We start from the raw sequence: 21,678 nt of genomic DNA, 5'->3' as shown, positions 1-21,678 counted from the left end.
TTGGAGAAGCTATATTTTGCGCTGGCAACATCTTGAAATGGTTTCGCTACACAACCCCTTGAATCAAGTTGGTTTTTTAGTCGCCTGTTGTATTCTAAGCCCCCTGCCACGAAAACTATAGTTTCATTAAAAATTTACATATATGTACCATTTAAAACCCCTCTTAAACGCTGTTTAATTTCTCCCAATATTTACAGGTGATATATTTACACTCTTGGCCAAAATAATAGGTGTGCACCGAACCTTTACTGATTTTCTGGCAGAAAGTGTAATAACGGTTATTTGGTATTGGAAGAGCTATCTTTTTATGATCAAGGTGGGAGAGTAGAGCGCAAATATCAACAATGTGCGCAACTCATTCGGTGATTTTGCGTTATAGCAAGAGGTGATCATTGTGTCGTTAAATTTGTTTGGTCAATAAAATAGGTGTAAATAATTTTAATTGGGATATTTTCGTATATTTAAGTACTTCGACTTTATATCCCTAAGAATTGGAGAATTGGTGGATGCGGACCTAGTAGGTTGAAGACCAAGAAAAGTTCCTCTTCTTCGAAGAGTACACATACAGCAGAGGAAAGCTTTTGCCACTAAGCATCAGCATTGGTGTGGTCCCACAGGAGAAAAAATTGCAAAAAATCTTATTTAGTGCAAAGTAAATATTAGTTTGTATGTAAATGATTCCATAAGTAATGTACGTCACCCGAAAGGTAAATCCCTTTCATCTAGATACACCAAAAATACAATTAAGCATAAGGGGCTGGAAACATAATGGTATGGGGATGTTTCTCTTGGCAAGGTGTTGGCCTTTTGGATAAAGGACAAAATGAACGCTGTGGAGTACAGGGATATTTTACAAAATATTATGCTGCCTTATGCTGAAGAACACATGCCCCTCAGGTAGTGCTATCAGCTAGATAACGATAACGAAATAAAAACATACGTCAATGCTAGTATCTGAGTGGTTCGAAAGTGCAAATGTTGCATGTACGATTATGCAATGGCTAAGTCAATCCCCTGAACTCAACTTTTCATAACAAGGTGCAATTGTAACTATGGGAAAGCACCCCATTGGAAACTTGCCAAAATCTAATAAGATCCATGCCCAGTAGAACAGGCAAACTTATAAAAAACCATGGTGGATACACCGGTTAAAAAACCACGGATTAAAGCTTTCATGACTTCATTTTTTTTATTTTTATTCCGGGGAAAACAAAAATACACCTAATATTTGCACCAATGGAGTTTTCTTATTGTGAAACCATTTTCTTTAAAATTAGTGAATTTATATAATTTCTAAACATTTAGTATTAGTTAATAAAGTTGTAAATTTAGCCATACAAAATTTGTTTTTATTAGCAAATCTTGTAAGGTTAGAGAACATAACCTATGCACACCTATTGTTTTGGCCATGAGTGTATATATGCGTTTCGTATTTTACCTCCTTGATTGCTATGAACTAAAGTATAATTTCAGGCAGTATTTCTTATATTAGGATTGGAGTTGTGTAGCAGATGAAGTAGGCGACATAACTCCATTATTTAAAATTCTTTACTTTAATTAGTTTAATATAGTTTTATCTCAAACATGCATGATTTGCTGAACCCGCCTACATGCAATTATTAAGTGACTAACGAGCCTTAAAGTAAACTTCAAATAGGATGAAATAATTTTGAATGGAGAAAATATTGCAAACCTACTTAATACAATTTGAAGAACAATATCTCAAATCATAACGGGAACTTTATAAAAAGCGAAAACACTACATTTTCAACAATATAAAATTGATACACCTTAAAGTCGTTTAAACAATATATATATGCTATGATCGTAGCAACTGATGAAGACACTACGTATGTGTCGAAACAATTGTTTTGCTCTTGTATTTTTAATTTAATAAAGACAAAAACAATAAATATATTGTTTAAACGACTTTAAGGTGCATCAATTTTATATTGTCGTGTGTGTGAGTCGTTTACCGCCCTAAACTAACTATTTAACTACATTTTGAAGAAAAATAGTTACCTTCTTAAATTTTATAAATTGTTTTGTAATAAAAAGAAGGCTCGTGAATAACTATAGCATAAAATCATGCTTTTAGCACCTTTAGGTACAAAAACCAGAATCGGTTTGAAAATTCTGACACCTAACTCAGATACAGCGCATCAAAGGCCCTAAGAAATATATAGGCACATTTCTGGGTGTATAATTTTTCGGACTGTGTAATAAAATATTCAAACGTATGACCAGTAGGGTTGCCAGATTTTTATTTCGGGTCCCCGGGACAAACCTCAAATTTGAGCTAAATTTCCGGGATTTTTAAAAATTTCCCGGGACATTTGAAAAATAAGAAACACCTATATATTTGTACGGGTTGCTCATTCGGCGAAATAATTTTTAGATAGAATTAAACTTTTTAAACTCATTTATTTATAACAAATATTTTTATGAAACAGGATAACAATTAATAGGTTTACTGTGTTTAATGCGAATTCAATATTCTATGGATTCATTTTCCAAACGTTATTTTAAAACCAAGGCGAATCCATACCACGTGGTGGCAAAGCGAATTCAACCAATTAGCCGTGCAGAAGAATGTCAAGTCAAAAGAAATAAGAAAGTTTTCATTGATTTCGATTAACTGACATATTGGAGTACAAGGCGTTGTATGGAAAATTATCAAGAAGAAGCAATCAGCTGTTGGGATAACAACACCTGGTACTGAATTCGCCTTGTTTTAAAACACAACACTTGCCTTGCAAAATGAATATTTATGTGTGCGAAATGTCAAACATTGACACTATTCAGAACCACAGTAGGGATGAATTTTTCTTCTTTGCAGAGTTGCATGCAATATGCTAATGAGCTGAATATAATCGAGGCCGCAAATATGACCATGTTTCGTAGCAGATTATAATTTATTAATTTTGATATTGTGAAAATGCCGGGACATAGTATTTCCCGGCGGGACACTTTAAAATTTGTGAAAAATACGGGATGTCCCGGCCAATACGGAACATTTTGCAACGCTAATGACCAGTTGAAGCCCTATTCCACAGCACCATAAGTTATGAAATAGCATATAATGTTCTCATATAATTTCCACCTTGGAGCAGCGACTGTACGCCTATAGACGTTTTATAAATAATGCGGATGTTTCCACATTCGAGTATATCATTACACTGCCTAACACAATTTGATGTTGACTAAAATATTAAAACCGAGTCTTGAAAACACCTTTCCTATAGAATCCGATTCGAATCTTATGAAACGGTAAACACTCATTACATATACCATAGAAACATAAAATGAATAATCCAAAAAGTATGGTGCGTTGAGAAGTCTCTACTGACGGGATGATAACATGTCAAACATCGGTTGGTTGCTCTTTAGAGTACTCTGCTCTCTCTATGCAGCGTCCACAATTTCTCACCTTATCAGATTTTGTCCAAAAACCATTCTGAGATATTACTAGATGAACAAAAAAGGTTCTATAACAATCGATTGCAATATTTTAAGGCAAAGCGGTATAAGGAACCCCAAGTACAAGTGCAAAAAATTTCAAATTCAAATATGTAATTCAGTGCGTGCCTAATGACGAACTAAAATTTATATGCATTCAGGTTTTTATGGTTTTTTTATTGAATTTTTTTTTTTTTTGTGTTTGTTTTGCATTTCTTTACTAATTAAATTTAATTACATTGTATGCCAGTATTTATTGTATTAAATTTGTTTTTTTTTTTTTATGTATGTATACGTACTATATAAATTTTATATAATGTATATTTATAATATAATGTAAACGTAGTATAGAGTATATCTAAATTGTGATATAAACAAATATTATCTCATCATTTGCAAAATTCAATTCAATTCAATTTAGTTTGTGATATTCATGCATTTGCTTAATAAAAGTTTTTAGTTTTGTTTTTTATTATTAATTTACTTGCATTATTATTGTGTATTCTATTCTGCTCCTTCTTTTACTTATTTCTCTACTGTTTTTTAAACAACAATTGCTTGATAGCGCTTTTTCATTCAAACGCTACATTTCTCGTTTGTCTGCTTTAACTCCCTCCTCCTTGGGGAGCATACTTTTAATCAATTATTATTTATATTGAGCCAAAAAGCAAATTAGGGTTACACGCCAATATACTTTCGCCGCAGAAAAGATGAACAATCGAAACGAGCTACTGAAATTTGCGGCACGTGCAAGATTATTAAATAATAAAATCAAAATACATGATTAAAATAATAATAAAAATCAGTCTCGACTTGTGGTTGATTGCTTGGCGTTTTTTGATTAGTGGATTTAATGTCCCTATTGTTGTTGTTGTTGCTATGTGGCTCATGATAATGATTATGATGATGACTATGATGATGGTGATGATGATCATCATCGTAATCTTTTAAATGCTCATCATCATAAACATTATTACTATCAGCTATAAATATGTTAATGAAGAATATTAATACGACTATTAAATAGAGGATACAAATTAGTATTACAACAATTTGATGATGACAACAACAATAATATAACATTCCCTATTATATAACAGCTTGTTCTACATAGTTGGCAGGCAGCATTCCGGTTTTGCCAGTGCGTTCAACGCGTCCAGTCATCCAACCAGAATCAGCTGATTCAACTTCAAAGATAACATCACCCTCACGGAAGCTTACTTCATCGGTATCCTGTGCTTCGTAATCGTATAATGCACGATAGACACGCTGTGGAAGAGAGGAAACAAATTTAAACTATTACACGAAATAGTTTTACTTAAAGTGAATAAATACAGAGCTGGTAGCGGCTGCGGTTATTTAGAGGTTTGCAACGAAACGTTAATAAAATACTATAAGTTCTACTTAAACTTCATCCATTACGCATATTGAAAACGCGTTTAGTGTAAGCTATGGGGGGTGAATCTGTTTTGTGAGGCGAACGTTAACTTTGGAACAAAAAAAATTATATATGTATATATGTAAGTAATCGTGAAACTAAGTCAGAGTGAATCTATATCAGGCAAGACGCATTTTGTAAGAGGCAAGACGAATCTATAAGGTGATAGCAAAGCAAATCCGACCCAATTAACCGTACAGCAAAATGCCAACAACGGAAGAAATTTGCATCGATTTCGTTTTGCTGACATTCTGCTGTACCAGGGCATTGTGTGGAAAATATCAAGAAGAAGCAACCAGCTGATGGGATAACACCACCTTGTACTGAATTTGGCTTGAGTAAGGGATAATAGCATGCGAACAGCTGATTGTTCTGTTAGCTCAGAACGTCAGTCTGAGGTAGAGCGAATACGCTTTGCAACCACATTGTATAGATGCAACTTGGTGCCACTGGTTAGACATTTTTTAATTCTATAAAATTTCCATAATTTTAATGATAAAAAAATTGTATTGCATTTCACTGACTTTTTAACAAAGCGAATCTATACAAGGTGATGGCAAAGCGAATTCAGCAGATTCGTCGTGCAGAAGTATGTCAAGTTAAAAGAAAATTTTCAATGATTTCGATTAACTGACATATTGTGCAAGGCGTTGTATGCAAAATAATCAAGAAGAAGCAATCAGCTGTTGGTATAACAACGCCTGGGACTGAATTCGCCTTGCTTTTTAATTACTAAGACAACTAGAAGAACAAGGCGAATCTATACAAGGTGACGGCAAAGCGAATTCAACCCGTACAGAAGAATGTCAAATGAAAAGAAAATGCGTATTGAATCTGATTAACTGACATATTGCTGTACCAGGGCGTTGCTTGGAATCTATAAAAAGGAAACAGCTGATGGGATAACACCACCTGGTACTGAATTCGCCTTGTAGAAGAACAAGGAATCAGTAGTTTATAAGCGTTATAAGCGGTAATCTTTTATTGAATTCCTTTAAAGCTACTTTGAATATATACATATACAAAGTGATTTCAGTAGCTGATGGCATGAGAATATCTTATTGCTTGCTCTTGCCTTTTTTTTTTGGGACATAATTTTTCAAATCAGCATAAAATATTTTTTTGTCATATATTTTGATGACTTGCATCTCTATCGTTAGGTCTACGTGAAATAAATTAGTCCCGAAAATATTTTTGCAAAATTTTAATTTTTGCAAAAGTTATTCGCAAAATAAGCTTGTAATAATTACTAAAACTTCGTTTTTTAAAAAATCGTTATAATTCAACGGTTTAGCCAAATTGAATGCAATGGATGGCATATGAAAAGCAATTGTGTATATTTTGATATACTTTTGAAAAATTTTAATAAAAGCGATTTTTTAAATTTTTTGGTGTATCCTTTTTAAGGATAATTGGTTTTTATCAATGTTCTCAGCCTAGGAAAAATTGGAAAAAACACAGTAGGTTCACTTGAACCTTGCAAACTGAATTCCGGCGAAAAAAAGATGGTGACTCTTTACGTTCAGCCATAAGAGCAAATAATTGCTCCACTCCCAACGTCACTATAATACATATTTTCACATTTTAAAGTACTTTTATTCGATAATTGTTTTTGATTTATGTATATTTCTTTGGAAACAGGAAGTAAGCAGACAATTTTCAGTAAGTCAACAAGTTATTTTTATTAACACTAAATATATTATAATTGGAAATTTCCGTAATCATGCCAGCACCAAATTGCTGTTGTAATCCTTTGTTAAAAAAAAGCACAACCATGTTCGGCATGGATTAAGATTAGTGAGTGATAATTTGGGGATGAATTATAAAACGATAATCGGGAAGTATTTGTGTACTACGTGTCGGTTAGAAATAAGTAAAAGAAAAGCAGAACTTCCAAAAACAGGCGAAACGAGCGAATCCGAAGATGACGTACCTAACTTATATAGTGATGACTCAGAAGGTATGATTAATTATACTATCAAACAGTTCATGGTCATTATACACACCTATTTACATACATGTATAATTCTCATATAATAGAGGAATACTTCTTCGTATCTCGTATGGAAAGCAAGGAGTCAGGACCAGAAGATACTCTTTCAGACGCAAAAGTAACCGCTGAAATGAAAGTCGCTCTGTCTAAGCTTACTAATAGGCAAGAAAAAATGCGTCTACTTACATGTGCTCCGGCCGAGTGGTCAGCAGCACAATTAAGTAGTAAGCTGGGAGTAACGCGGTACATGGCAGAGAATGCTTGAAAATCACGAAACTCAGTTGGATTTTGCTCCATTCCAAAGGCAAAACAGGGTCATTCTTTACGCAGGTGTGGTGGACAAAGTAACGCAGTTTTATTTATTGGGCGAGTGTAGCAGGGTAATGCCTGGTAAAAAAGACTGCATTACCATAAAACAAAATGGATGGAAACAGCGGGTACAAAAACGACTTTTATTGGGTGATATAAAAGAGCTACATACTAAATTTCTAAAGAAAAACACAAGTTTAAAAATAAGTCTATCGTCTTTCACTAAGCTGCGGCCCCAGTATTGCATTATTGTGGGATGTAGTGGGAGCCATAATGTATGCGTGTGCAAAATCCACCAGAACATGAAACTTAAAATTCAAGGTTTAAACGACGCAATTAAAGTCGCAGGATGCGGTGAAAGGTTTTCTCTCGATGATATGGTGAAGGAGATAATTTGCTCTACAGAGAGGGAACTATGTAACCTGCAAAGCTGCAGACGTTGTCCAGGACTAGACGATTATATTTTAAACGGGCTAGAAAAGGAACTTGAAAACACAAATTTAAGGTACAAACAATGGACTTGCATGGACAGGTAAGCAACATTTATAACCTCTCAGAGCTTTGAAATCAAATGTGCATATAAAAATCTTCCTTTATTCAGATGTGATCTGATTGAAAAAGAACAATCGATCACGACATTTTTAGATGACCTTAAAAAGGGCATGCGTCCATATATAAAGCATGATTTCGTTGCCAAAACACAGAGCGAGTTCTTTTCGAAGACAAAGGAAAATTTGAAGAGTGGCGACTTCCTTGTCACGTTAGATTTCGCGGAGAATTATAGTTTTGTAGTTCAGGATGCGGTTCAGTCATACCACTGGTCAAATGATCAGGCAACTTTGCACCCTTACGTTATCTACTATAAGCTTGGAGATGAAATTATGAATGAATGTTATATTATCATATCAGGGTGCAACAAACACGACACAACTGCAGTGCATCTTTTCAGCAAAAAAATGATCGCATACTTAAAGCAACAATTCGGCTGCGAAAATGTCAAAAAGCTTGTATTTTTTTCCGATGGGTGTGCGGCGCAGTACAAAAACAAGAACAATTTTATGAACTTTATCACAGGACTGACTTCGGCGTAATGAGCGAGTGGCATTTTTTCGCAACGTCACATGGCAAAGGTGCATGTGATGGCGTGGGAGGAACGGTGAAACGTTTAGTGTCACGAACGCCAGTTTACAACGCCCATATTATGACCAGATAACAACTCCTCGCATGTTATATGAATGGGCACGCATATATTTTGATAATATCGCATTTGATTTTTGCTCAGTTGAAGAGCATACAACTGAAGAGGGCGTCTTAATGAATCGTTTTGAGAAAGCCACTACAATAACTGGTACTCCACTACAATTAACTGGTACTCCACAATAACTGGTGCAACCACTTTAGAATGTAGAGAAATCTCTGTATCTTCTGTATATGATGTCCATAAAATGATCGAAAGAAAGTAGGGAATTATGAGTTCGGATAAAGCCGAACATTATATACCCATCTGCGCACTTTACACATTATATCGTATACATAAGTAAAATTCTCTAAAATATAGATTTTTCGCGAGGTGTATTTAAATGTATTTTTTTCAAAATCTGTCAAAAATAACAAATTTTTTATATGTACGTATATAAATCCCAATTTTTACTCTATATATTACTTTTTGCCGTTACCAACCTCCTGTGTAAAAATTTAAAAAATCGCTTTTATTAAAATTTTTCAAAAGTATATCAAAATATACACAATTGCTTTTCATATGCCATCCATTGCATTCAATTTGGCTAAACCATTGAATTATAACGATTTTTTAAAAAACGAAGTTTTAGTAATTATTACAAGCTTATTTTGCGAATAACTTTTGCAAAAATTAAAATTTTGCAAAATTATTTTCGGGACTAATTTATATCACGTAGACCTAACGATAGAAATGAAATTCATCAAAATATATGACAAAAAAATATTTTATGCTGATTTGAAAAATTCTGACTCTTGTTTTTTTTTTTTTGAATGAATTCACTTTACGACCTCTATACGAGGAAGATTCGAATCGTATGTATATTTTAAAAACTAAAACTAACTTTAAAAGCGTTTCTATTTAAGGGAATAAAAAGGAAACATTTCTATAAAACTATTTTATAAGTAAAAGAGTCATTAAAATGCTAGTCATCTCACCTAAAAGAAGACAAAGGCCAAAAAGTAACAAAATTATATTTTGTAGTTCAACAACCGCATTCCATATTTAAATCAAAGTCTCCTTGAAAGCAATTTAGTAGAAAAAATTCGGATTATAATATTTATTCCTTTAAATATTGCGGTCTTTTCTTAATTTTCGTATTAAAGGACGATCGAAGGGGGATTTCTTAAGCAAAATAAGAATATTTTTCAATGTTTTCAATGGGCCATATGCATAAAACTAGTAAATATAGTTTTCAATAGTAATCACTTTAAAATTCCTTTGAAATATTAAGTGACTGCTATTGAAAGAGTGCACACTGATATTATGGGCCATTATCAAATTTAAGGCAAAGCAAAGTCACGCCCAAATCGCCAGACAACCAAATGTCTAATTTATAGAAAATTTACGTTATTTCATTCTACTGGCATTCTGCAGTGACCAATTCTCCCAGAAAAATTGTTAAAACAAGTTAACAGCTTTTTTTAATTTTCGTAATCACCTTGTATTCAATTCGTCTTGGATTGAGACAAGTAACTCTGACGACAGCATGAAAGCGAGAAGCTATGAAAGTTATATCTCATAAAACTGAGAGTTGTCAGCGTAGCTTGAATCTTGAAACGTCTTTGTAAACAAATATCGCTTCACTCCGACCATATATACAGTGGTCCAATTCTACCGGTTTCGATAAATAATTGCCATAATATAGAAATAAATCTGCATACCAAACTGTATCGAAATATCTTAAAAGTTTAGAGACTAGTTTGCATCGAAACAGATAAACGGCAGATTAATATGGCTAAATCATCTCGTGAATGCCTCTTCTTCCTTTAAGATGCAGATTTTCACTTCTTACGTCTGTTATGTTGCGCAGGTGGCGTAGCCTGAAAGGTCGCTCATGGAGTAATACTGGAGTACTAGTTAAAGCAGTACTCACAAATATCATTAACACTTTCGCTAACGCTTTTCATCGATCGAGAACGCCCAGAATAAGGCCCCCCATTTATATACTTACATAGGTGGAGTTGAGTATACTTACATAGGTAGAGTAATCAGGAAATGCAAGAAACGAAAATAATCTTATTCATGACTTAAACCCTTAAATCAGCCTTACTAAAGATCATGCTGTTTCCCTCAGTCAAACCGGTACTATAAATACCTCCTCACGAATTATAACTTTCGAAAAAAAAAAAAAAGAATCTAATTGGAACGAAACTCATCACAGACATTGTCAAACAAATGTCTTTATCTCCCGACTTTATTTTCCTTTCATTCTTCTTTTTTCTCTTTCGTTCACTCTTGGTCTCGTCTTTCTTTCTTTCTCTTTGCTTATATTTCTCTCTACTTCTTACTCTATCCCACGCCGTTCCGTACTTTAACTTTCTCTCACTTTCGCGAAATTTTTTCTCTGTTCTTGTATCTATTTCTCGTGAATTTTTTCTTCACTTTTCTTTTTTTTTCAGTTCCCCAATCCCTGGTTGATTCACTTCATTTATGGCGGATATTCTAATTTATTTATTTATTTAATTGTATGTCTATTATACAGCAGACACTTAAGAATATAGTACAACTGATGTAAATTAAGTATTACTTAAAAAATAGATTTTTAGTTTGAACTGTGTAACCGATTTGGTATACGTAAAATCTAAATCCAGAAAATTTGAGAAATAGTTGTAATCAGACATAATTCTATTCAAGGGAGCGTTAGCACCATAGATTGTTCTGTTAAGTCCAACACGAAAAACAACAAAATTCCGTAAATTTCTGCAGGGCACATTAAAGTTAACTAGCTGAAGTAAGGAAGGACAATCTATCCTGCCAGAAACACGATCCATAATAAATGTAACCGATAATAGCGTTCTCCTATCAGATAACGATACCAAACTAATTAATCGACAACGAGCAACGTACGACGGAATCGGTTCAGTAAAGTTAAGAGAGCGTAAAGCAAAACGAACAAAGAACTTTTGGACTTTCTCCAGACGATTTATGTGGACTGAATGGTATGGTCTCCAAATGACAGCTGCGTATTCCATTTTAGAACGGACAAAAGCCGAGTACAAAAGCTTATAGGTATATGGGTCTGAAAAATTAGAAGAGTGGCGTTTCACAAAGGCAAGTGTTCCAAAGGAATTTGTAATTATGTAGTTTAAATGAGTAGTAAAATTTAGTTTGCTATCAAAATACACGCCAAGATCTTTAATTTCATTAACCTCAGGAAGGCGCGAGTCCGCCAACCAATAGCAAGTATCCAAAGGCTTGACCATTTTAGAGTAAGTTACTTTGAAACACTTGTTAATATTTATATAAAGCCTGTTCAAAGCGCAATAATCTAAGAATTTATAAAGTTCACTTTGAAGCGCCGATGAATCACGCGAGTCTCTTATTTCAGAATATATTTTAAGATCATCGGCATATAAGAGAAATCTAGACGAGTTGAAATAAAAAGAAACATCATTAATAAACAAGATGAATGGATCCGAGAATGCCCCATCTATAGCAACCATGCAACTCCTTTTATGTAAATAAGATTTTATCCATTTGAGGATACTGGAATGAAAACCCAGGAATGCAAGTTTCTCAATGAGGATTACATGAGAAATTTTGTCAAACGCCTTAGAAAAATCAGTATAAATCGTATCAAGCTGAAGACCATTACGAAAGCACGAATGGCAATCCTCAGTAAAGACTGAAAGATTGGTAACTGTCGACCGTGCTGCCACAAATCCATGCTGATTTGCGCAAATTATATGTTTCACATGAAAATAAAGTTTCTCTTTTACAATGCATTCAAATAGCTTGGCAACAGACGACAACTTGGATATAGGCCTATAATTTAAAATATTATTTAATTTTCCAACAAAGTGGAGAATTTGTGTATGTATGTTGGGACGATTTTACCCCATCTCCGGTAAAATTGTGTTTGGATACTAACCGGTTTCGACGTTGTGCCATATTCAGTGCCATTTTTGGCATGGAATGGAACATGTTGGGAGCCTTAGCCAACTCGGAAAGGGTATTATTTGTACTTGCTCGTGTTTCAAGCATAATGGGATGACTAATAAATTTATTTGGGTATGGCGTTTTTCTGCTGTGTGCTTCCAAGGCCATCTTTCACAAACCCTGACAAGCTTGAAATTACAACCGGTCAAACGCAGAAGAGATTTGGAACGTGATGGCTGAATAATAAATGCCAAGAAGTGATAAATAAAGAGGTACAACTGTGAATATTTCGAGCTTACGCTTACATACACTTAAATCTATGTGGAATCATTAGACCGCAGCAATTGCATCCCCCAAGGCAATTGGATTTGCAATAACTACGGGAGCGGTCGAAATTTTGCATTCGACCAATGACTCTTTTATCTGACCCTACAGCACTTGTTTAGTCAGTTAAGATATTCAATAAATTAAGTTGGGAGTAAACAATACATTCGACTTACCAGACTTGGTTTCGATTGTTGTTGCATCATTTGCTGATAATACTGCTGTTGTTGTTGTTGATGCTGCTGCTGTTGCTGGTGTTGCTGCTGTTGTTGCTGTTGATGAATCGCATGCTGTTGTTGTTGTTGCTGATGTATAAGCTGCTGTTGTTGTTGTGATTGTTGTTGATGCAATTGATGATGTGATGCCGATTCGCCTGACAAAGAGCTATAAATTCCATTAGCAGGATCAATGTCGGCTATAGAACCGATGCGCTTTGGATAAGCATTGTTCACTAAATGTGGAATAAAAATTTATATTCTAAATACATATATAAAATTATGAAAAACTAAATAATTAATCAATTATATTAGCGTCATTCGATGGCAAATCAATTAATTTAGAAGACTACAGTTGAGTGAATTTTCAGCTTTCTGAATTTAAATTGACAAGTCGAAGCTTGAATTGTAATATTCTGAAAATTGCTTGTAATTTTCTGAAGTAAAATTGGGAAATCGAAACTCGACGAGTAATTTTCTGTAAATGAATTTTAAATTTTCTTGAACGTGAATTGCAACTTTCTGAATATAAATCTCAAATTTCTGAACATAAAATGACAATTCTGCACTTGGATTGTAAATCTCTGAATAAATAAAAAATAAATGTAAGGCGCGAAGAGATTTTAGGCCGAGGTTCTCTTCCAATTTGCGTCGTGCTCCTTTTAGTTTAGAAATTCCGAGTCCGAACGACATCTGCAAGGCTGATGAGTTTTCACTGAAAAGCTTTTCATGGCAGAAATACACTCGAAGTGCTTGCCAAACACCGCCGAGGGGGCGATCCTGCTTAGAAATCTTTTCTTCTAATTGAAACAACGTTTTTCTAAAATTTTCATGTTGCTTCACCCGGGGCGTGAACTCATGGTCTTCGGTGTGGTAGGCGGAGCACGCTACCATCACACCACGGCGGTCGCTGAATCTCTGAATATAAATTGTAATTTTCTAAACATGAATTGTAATTTTATGACAGGAATTTCTAATTTTAAAAATTTAAATTTCAGTTTTCTAAATTTTAATTTTCCTAATATATGAAGCAACTTTCTGAATTTGATCTAAAAATGTTTTAATTACTTATAAGACGAAAGTGTTAATCCCTATTTCGCCAGATCAAAAGATGTCGATTTTACATGGAATGACCCGATACAAATTTTTATGTAAAGCGCGAAATTTCACACACAAAAAAAAAAAAGATAAACAAAAAAGCGCACAAGGCTTGGGACGAAGCTTTTTCGTGAAACGATATGCTTATGCCAGATACAAATGAACAAAATGTTTTCGAGCACAATTTTTTTGTTTACAACACATAACCGTTATCTACGAGATCGATACTTTCTCATTCAACAATAAATTAAACGAGCGCTTTACTTATTCTTTTAGCTTACACATCAATTAATTTAGCTAGCGCTACAAACTCACCCGAGCCGCGACTATCAGAGCTATAAATGAGCGTTGTACTGGGCCGGCCAGTGATAGGCATGGGACGTGGCCCGTCCGTCAATGGATCATAATCCGCTATCTTGCCAATATTCGCTGCCACACCTGTGACGCCACCATTATTTACTACCGCACCACCACCACCACCGACGCTTGTGTGACTGTTGTGATTGCTATTGCTGCCGGCAACGCCAGCGCCAGTGCTAACAGCGCCATTACTATTGTGATGAGCCAAGACAGCATTACCACCACCACCAGCGCCACCACCCAAAGATGTGTTTGACGAAAAGTGACTGTTGTAGTTGTTGCTTGCATATAATTGGTGTGCTGTTTGTGGCACTCCAGTGGAGGAGGCAGCGTTGGTTTTGTGACCACCAATATGATTGGCGTTAGCAGCGGCATTATTTGTGATGCTCTGATATGATAGCGTGTTCGGTGCTAATGGCTGCTGATTATGCTGCTGCTGCTGCTGGTAGCTCATATTGTTATTGTTGTTGCTGTTATTATTTGAGATTGCATTGACACGTGTGGCATAGTTGTCATATTGATCGTAGGCGCTGGCACCGCTGCTGCCGGCATTTGTGACATTCTCATTGTGGCGATGAGTTGTTGGTGCACCAGCACCAGTTGGATGATGAGAATTTTGTAAAATTGATGAACGCAATTGATTGTAGGTGTTTGATGGTTGTTGTTGTTGGTGGTGCTGCTGTTGATGCTGCTGCGTTGAATGACTTGCTGCCGCTGCTGTTGGATACAAATGTGATGTTTGTTTAATTGGTTGCTGTTGCAGCAATTGTTGTTGGTGTTGTTGTTGCTGCTGGTGTTGCTGTTGCAACATTTGTTGCTGTTGTTGTTGTTGCTGGTGATATTGTTGTCGCAGCGCTTGTGGCTGCTGATAATGTTGATATTGTTCGTGTTGTTGTTGTTGCTGTTGTGGTGCATGGTGTTGATAGTGTTGTTGTGGCGTTTGTGCTTGATAGTGTTGGTGTTGCTGTGCTTGTTGTAATGCATGTTGATGTGTGTGTTGTTGTGTGTAAGGTTGTGGTGGTGGCTCATAGTGTGGATGTTGTTGGGATTGGTGTTGCTGCTGTGTTTGTTGTCTGTGATTGTGACTTTGTGTTTGTTGTTGTTGGCTGTTGTATATACTATGTGTTGTATTATTGCCAATAATTGCCTGATTACTTGATACAATTGCCGCTGTATGTTGTTGTTGGTGTTGTATTGCTGGCGATGGCAATGTAGCAGATGCGGCAGCGGCTGCTGCTGTTGATTGTGTGGGAGCATATTGTGATAATTGTTCTGCAGCCAGTGTTTCAGAGAAATCCTCAGTTTCCTCTGATTTAGCAATTTTTTCATTGGTTTTTCGATTCGTTTTTTAAATTTTCAACCATTTTTTTTTTAGTTTCAATTTCATATGAATTTTGCAATTAGTATGATGATGCAAGATGCAGGTGCACGTGTGCGTGGGTGTTTCAGATGTGTTTATAAATGTGTTTAATGTTTTGCACAGGCAATGAATGAAATTTGATGGTTTTATGTTCACAATTATTGTTAGGGCAGCCATGATTTTGCGGTTTGGCGTGTGAAAATGGGGGTTCGTTTGTTTGCGGTGTTGGAATGTGTTGTTGTGGTTGTTGCAACACAACATAAATGAAAACGTAAACGAACAACACATGCACGAAGTTAAAAAAATAAAAGAAAATATAATAAAATTAAACAACGTGAAATAATACTAAATTTAAGAATTGTGTTTAAATTGCATGTATTTAGTAATGTAAATTGCGATATTGCACATACAGCAGTGAGTACGAAAATAGCAGTGGCAACTTTTATCAAATTTCGATACATAAATTTTTATTTTTTTATTTCGATTGTTTAGAAAAAACTTTTATGAATTTTTCAACTGTAACTACGCAAACCAATCTCAAAAATTATTTCGGAAAAATTTCGAAAATTGGAAAAAATCTTTGCGAAAATTTCAAACATTTCGTGTTGTTTTTTGAATCTTTTTAATTTGCAGTTTTTTAGGCAAAAGAATTTTATTCCAGCAATGTACAAGTTTAAGTACTTCAAAATTCACATTGATTTTTGACATTTTTTTCCGAAGGGTGTTTCAAGTTTTCTTTCCTACAAAGTGGGCAAAATTTTGTATTTAATATGGAATAAAATCTTAAACACCCCTCGGGAAAAAAATTGTCAATCAAATTTTAAGAGACTTATTAATTGAACTTTGACAGCTAAAATTCATTGGACTACAAATCTGCACACTGAAAAATACTCAGAAAACTATCTATAAAAATTCGGAACTTTCTAAATTTTTCGAAAACGTTTTTTAGATTGGTGTTCATAGTTTCAGTTGCAAAGTTCGTAGAACATAAAAAAAGAATTTAGTTGATGAAATTTAATAAAAATTGTCACTGCTATTTTAGTTTCGCTGCTGTACATACAGTCGTAGACAGATAAATGTTACAGACGCAATTTCTGAGAACAAAATGTAATTGGCGTTAAAAATAGAATAATCATTATTTTTCATTTATTTATTTAAAAGAAAATGCTATTTTCTAAAAAAAAAATACGAGTAAAATAAATCCCACTTTTACTTATGTAATATCAATAGGGTTGGGCCATAGGAACTTTGCTGCTACAGGCGTTCTTTCCTTATATTAAAAATAAAAATAAGGTTCTTGTCATGCGGAAACACATCGAGTTGAGGACATGCCTCGGGTGATAAGGTAAGGGTCTAACCTGTTACAATGTACAGATCGAAGTTCAGAAAGACTGATTACCAGCAGTTACAACTTCGGCTGAGGAATAAGACCTGATTTCCGGTATGCAGTCGAATCGATGATGTTAAAAAACGTTCCTCGTGCCGGGCATGAGTTGAAATGCGAAGGGCAGCGGAAAAACAATAACTGACGCGATTTACTTCGTCGGAGATTTGGGGCGAGCTTTTTGATCAATTTGCGTGCTCCTTTTTAATTTTGTGTACAAATTGGCGGAACGGAACCTACACGCCACCTCCAACGGCAAGTCAAACCATTAATTTTTACTTATTTTTTCATGGCAGAGATATACTTGGCATGTTTGCAAACCACTCCGACGGGCGATACTGCTTAGAAACACTTATTTAAAAAAATGTGGATGCTACCAACACATCACAGTGGCGGCCACGAGCAGGATAAGGCCTCCGTTAATTCATTGTAGCCGTCAAAATTCGTTTTTTTGAAGGTAATTAAATTGGTTGACGATGATGAAATTTCACTAGCTAGGACAGTTTCCTGCCACTATTTAGTGAGGTCTTCATTCAGCGCGCAGAATCCCTTATTATCTTTTTATTCCGGAAGTTTCTGTCACCTTCTGTAGAGGCGTAAAAGTTTGCATACCATCCTTGAGTAAAACATTGCTTTATGGGTGAAGGCCTCTGGGCCAACAGCTGAGAGGAGGTATGCTGATATTTGGCTGGGCTGATAAGGAGTCGTTAATAGCATTAACGAATTTTGCAGGACTATATCAAATGACGTTTACCACCACATCCTGCACTGGTTATACAATTTTTGTTATGGAAACTTAAAATTTTGGATTGTAGTCCAGGCTGCAGAAAATAAATTTAGGAGCTTTGTTGTACAGATTAAACAAAATTTTTAAACATTTGAAGGTTATCGACGAAAATAAGGAGCAAGGAAAAACAAAAATGTGTTAAAGCGAATCAAAGGAAAGATCTCAACGAGGATACCATCGAATGTAGATTGTTTTTTACTTCTTTTATTGTTTGATTTGCTTACGAATTTTGAAAATGAGGGAGAAATGGGAGAAATTAATATAATAGTAAACGGACAGAAATATATCGCACATTTTATTGTAAACTGATGTAATTTTAAATTTAATTTTTTTGAGATCATGGTATATTTATAACACACTGATGAAAATTATGTTCAATCTCATATTAGACTCAATGAAATAAAAGCGACGGAAATAAATGTATTTGCATCTTTTTTTTTATCAATTTTGCTCATTGAAAATGCTTTGATTCTTGAATATAAAATGAATCAAGCCGAAATATATCTGTAATTTTTCAAATAGAAAGGTTTATTTTTGTATTTTTTTTATACTGCACTGATGATGTATTCAGAAATATTCCGTATAATTCATTGTGAATTTTTATTTGCAAAAATGTTAAGCTAATATCGTTTTCTTTTCTGGCAAAAGTGTTACGCTTTTTGTACGCCGCGCAAGGGTTGTAAACATATTTTGTTCTATTCTAAAAAGTAGGTAACGCCTTTACGGCGTATTTCGTTCTTTTATGAAATTTGTTGTCTGCTCGCAACGCAAAGCTGTCGGTGTGGCAGTGCAACACTGCTAAACCAGCTGATCGTGATAATTTATTTTCGTAACTTCACAAATTTTTAGCGAAGAAAATTGAAACGAAAGAAATAATTGCTAATGAATTTTTATTATCATTAAACGGTTAAGCGCCAATTAAGTAAGTAAGTAAGACACCGCGTTTGTGAAAATCAGCTAATACACGGGGTAGCCATTTATGTTCTTTGCATGCACTATAAATGTTGAAAATTTTCTGGGGTAGGAGTAACTCTATTAAGGCTTTACCATTTACTTAGGCAACAATTTTTCAGAAAAGAAAACGCTATAAGATTTTTTGAAGAAATTGCAAAAGTGTCTCATATTTTCGAGCGAATACTGATTTCACACAGAAAACTAACTAAGCAATTAGTCAAATTTTCTACATTTAATCGCATACAGAGCTCAATAATGATGATTCAATACTACTTTCGTGTGAATTTTGCTTAAGAGGAGGCTGCTATCGAATTTACAAACTAGAATATTTTAATTAATAAATGAAATAAAATATGTTTCAATTAGCAAAAAAACAAGCTTTAGCGCTCAAAATGAATAATATTTTATATGCTGCTTGCATGCAATCCAAAATGTGAATGAAGGTATGAATCAAGTAAATCAAAAGTTGCTAGTTTATTTATATAATAACGATGTTATAAAGGAATTATAAATAAATTGTAAGCACAAAAATATAAAACGAGCCGAAAAGCCATTTATATATTGAGTTTTAAATAAATAAATATAGTGTCCAAATATATTTACAAATGTGCATATGTATTGTAACTACAAAGACATATTTTTTACATACCTCGAACATCAGCAATTTCAGCTGCCTCTCGTTGCTTTTCCATAGCTGCCTTTTTCTCCAAGTCTCCATGGTACGCTATATTCGAAATGATTTTTGTATTTTGTTTAATTCGCAATGTTTCGGGATCATCAGCGACCTGTCATCAATGAATAAGTAGAAAGATAGGAATCGTTAATACAACAACAATAAAAACAATCGTAAATCTATGGGGTATTCCATCCCATTTCGACCAATTTTGAACCCGACCCCTTTAGAATTGGCTGAAAGTTTTTCTTCTTTTTCTAGCTTACGAAAGACGTTTGTCAGAATTTTTTCAAACTTTTTCATCCAACTCAAAAAAAGTTATGAATTTAAAAAAAAACCGTTTTTGTTTTCAAAATGCTATAACTTTTTCACAAATTGTTTTTTTTTAAATTTGTTTTTAAATGTACTTTTCGGAAAAAATACAAACAAATGTTTAAAGTTTTTGTTTTTTGTAGTTTTTCAGTTTTTCGAGATTTTTCGAATTTCGCCATTTTTTTTTTCTCATAAAAAACTTCAATCAATGCTGCAATCATCCCCACTAATCCCGGATGGGCCGATAATTTTTCTTTATTTAATTGAAAAAAAAAACTTTAAAATTTTTTTTGTATTTTTCCCGAAAAGTTGGAATACCCCGTATATATTTAAAAATCTAAAAATATTGTGTTGCATGGGAATGAGCTATGAATAAATAATAAGAATAGGTAAACATTGAGTTGGTTGAGCGAAAAATATGAAACATATTTTCATGGAATTCACAAAATTATTATAACACGAAAAATTAATTTTGCCCAATAAAGTTTTGTACAGATTCGTACACTTGCGGATAGGAAAATAGTAGATAACAAGTTTTATAAGTTATTTGCCTTTTTTTTTGTTAATTGAAAAAAAGTTTAATGAAATGTATACCCGAAAATATGTTAGCCAATTTCAAAAACGTTTACGAAAAATTCGGAAAGTCCTTATTAAAATTTCGAAATTTTTACTGCGATTTTTTTAAACTTACAGTACATAGCAATTTTTAACAAATTTGGTCAATTAAATCCTTTTTTATTTCGATAACATAGGGAAGAACCTTCGAATTTTGGAACTTTTTATAGCACAATCAATTTTAGTCTAACAAAGTACAAAATAGATTTTTGAAATTTTTTTTCCGAATACTGTTTTATATTATTTTCATGGAAAAAATTGTGGAAAATAAAAAAAAAGAAGTTGATTGGCGAAATTTGATTAAAAATGCCGTTGCTACTTTAAAGCTCAGTGGTGTGCGTGTGCCTATCGATAATTTGTTCACTATATACATATTCTTACCTGTGTAAATTTGCCTTTAGATTTCTCGAAGTCTTCATGATATTTCACATTTGATTGAATTTTTGTATTTTCTGCTATTCGTTTCAATTCGGGCGTGTCTGCAATGACTGTTGCTTTGGCTTTTGGAATGTGGCTGAAACGAAAAAGATATAAATAAAAGAATAAATAATGACGCAACTTTTTACCTATGATATTAAATTATTATTTTTTTTGAGAATTTAGAAACGGATCCCGATTAGAAAAAGCCAGAAAAGTAATTTGTACCTTTTCCTTGCTAAGTGTTTCGGTGCCGTTTTGCACCTTCCTCATGGAGTATAGGACTAAATTTTGATTGTCGAGCATGATTAGAATTGAAAAGCTTTGCTTTCTTATATGTCGAAATCTCCCCGAGGAAGGTGCAATATAGCACCGAAACGCGTAGAAAAAAAGAACTTTGTTTTCTGCCGCCTTCGCAGAGGTATTTTTATATTAAAATAACCACATATATACATCTGCATTCCTTATTGATATTTTTTGCCAGTCGACAACGATGTTTTCTAGAATATTTTTTGGAGTGCCTTATAGCAAATAAAGAACGGTATCCACTTAAGTTTCAACTTTATCTCTCACAATTAATATGCGGCTTTCTTTCATTGAAGCCGTACATACCAAACGTTTAGTGTAGTTACAATGAAATGTATCATAGCTCAAGTTAGTGTACCTACCGTACTTTTCGGAAAAGTTTTTATGAAGCTATGTACCGTTCTTAAAGAACTTATCCCTAGAAAAGCAATCCCAATTTCTATCGAAACCTGATGTTGAGTGATTTTTGTTCGTCGGCCAAAGTAACACCTGTGGTCATGAGTCATTATAATATGTTTAAGATGGTCCTCAAATAGACAAAGTTCTTCACAGTCT

At 34.1% G+C, this 21,678-nt stretch overlaps 2 protein-coding genes across 11 annotated transcripts in view; both read right to left on the bottom strand.

The window, feature by feature from the left end:
* Nucleotides 1-3,610: 3,610 nt before the first annotated feature.
* LOC137253309 (component of gems protein 1) lies at nucleotides 3,611-4,542 on the bottom strand. Its single transcript, XM_067790007.1, has one exon. The coding sequence runs from the start codon at nucleotides 4,540-4,542 to the stop codon at nucleotides 4,231-4,233; it is 312 nt and encodes a 103-aa protein (XP_067646108.1). The 3' UTR covers nucleotides 3,611-4,230.
* A 6-nt stretch (nucleotides 4,543-4,548) lies between these two features.
* The window catches only part of Lasp (LIM and SH3 domain protein Lasp), a 147,130-nt gene continuing 130,000 nt past the window's right edge, over nucleotides 4,549-21,678 (bottom strand). For 4 of the 10 annotated variants that reach the window (XM_067789996.1, XM_067789997.1, XM_067789999.1 and 1 more), the window contains exons 4-8: nucleotides 20,782-20,914; nucleotides 19,450-19,585; nucleotides 14,271-15,623; nucleotides 12,819-13,093; nucleotides 4,549-4,728 (exon numbers count right to left, since the gene is read on the bottom strand). In XM_067789996.1, coding sequence (XP_067646097.1) covers nucleotides 4,549-4,728; nucleotides 12,819-13,093; nucleotides 14,271-15,623; nucleotides 19,450-19,585; nucleotides 20,782-20,914 — 2,077 coding nt within the window. Of the gene's footprint in view, nucleotides 4,729-12,818; nucleotides 13,094-14,270; nucleotides 15,624-19,449; nucleotides 19,586-20,781; nucleotides 20,915-21,678 lie in introns of those variants that run through there. The other 6 variants (XM_067790000.1, XM_067790001.1, XM_067790002.1 and 3 more) reach the window with 6 other exon arrangements.

Source organism: Eurosta solidaginis, chromosome 5, assembly GCF_040869045.1.
Source record: "Eurosta solidaginis isolate ZX-2024a chromosome 5, ASM4086904v1, whole genome shotgun sequence".
NCBI lineage: Eukaryota > Metazoa > Arthropoda > Insecta > Diptera > Tephritidae > Eurosta > Eurosta solidaginis.
The sequence above is the reverse complement of the archived record's forward strand: the minus strand, read 5'-3'. Positions and strand labels throughout refer to the sequence as shown.

Coding starts and splice junctions, on each gene's coding strand:
- LOC137253309 (XM_067790007.1), bottom strand. CDS start 4,542: ATGTTATATTATTGTTGTTGTCATCATCAAATTGTTGTAATACTAATT.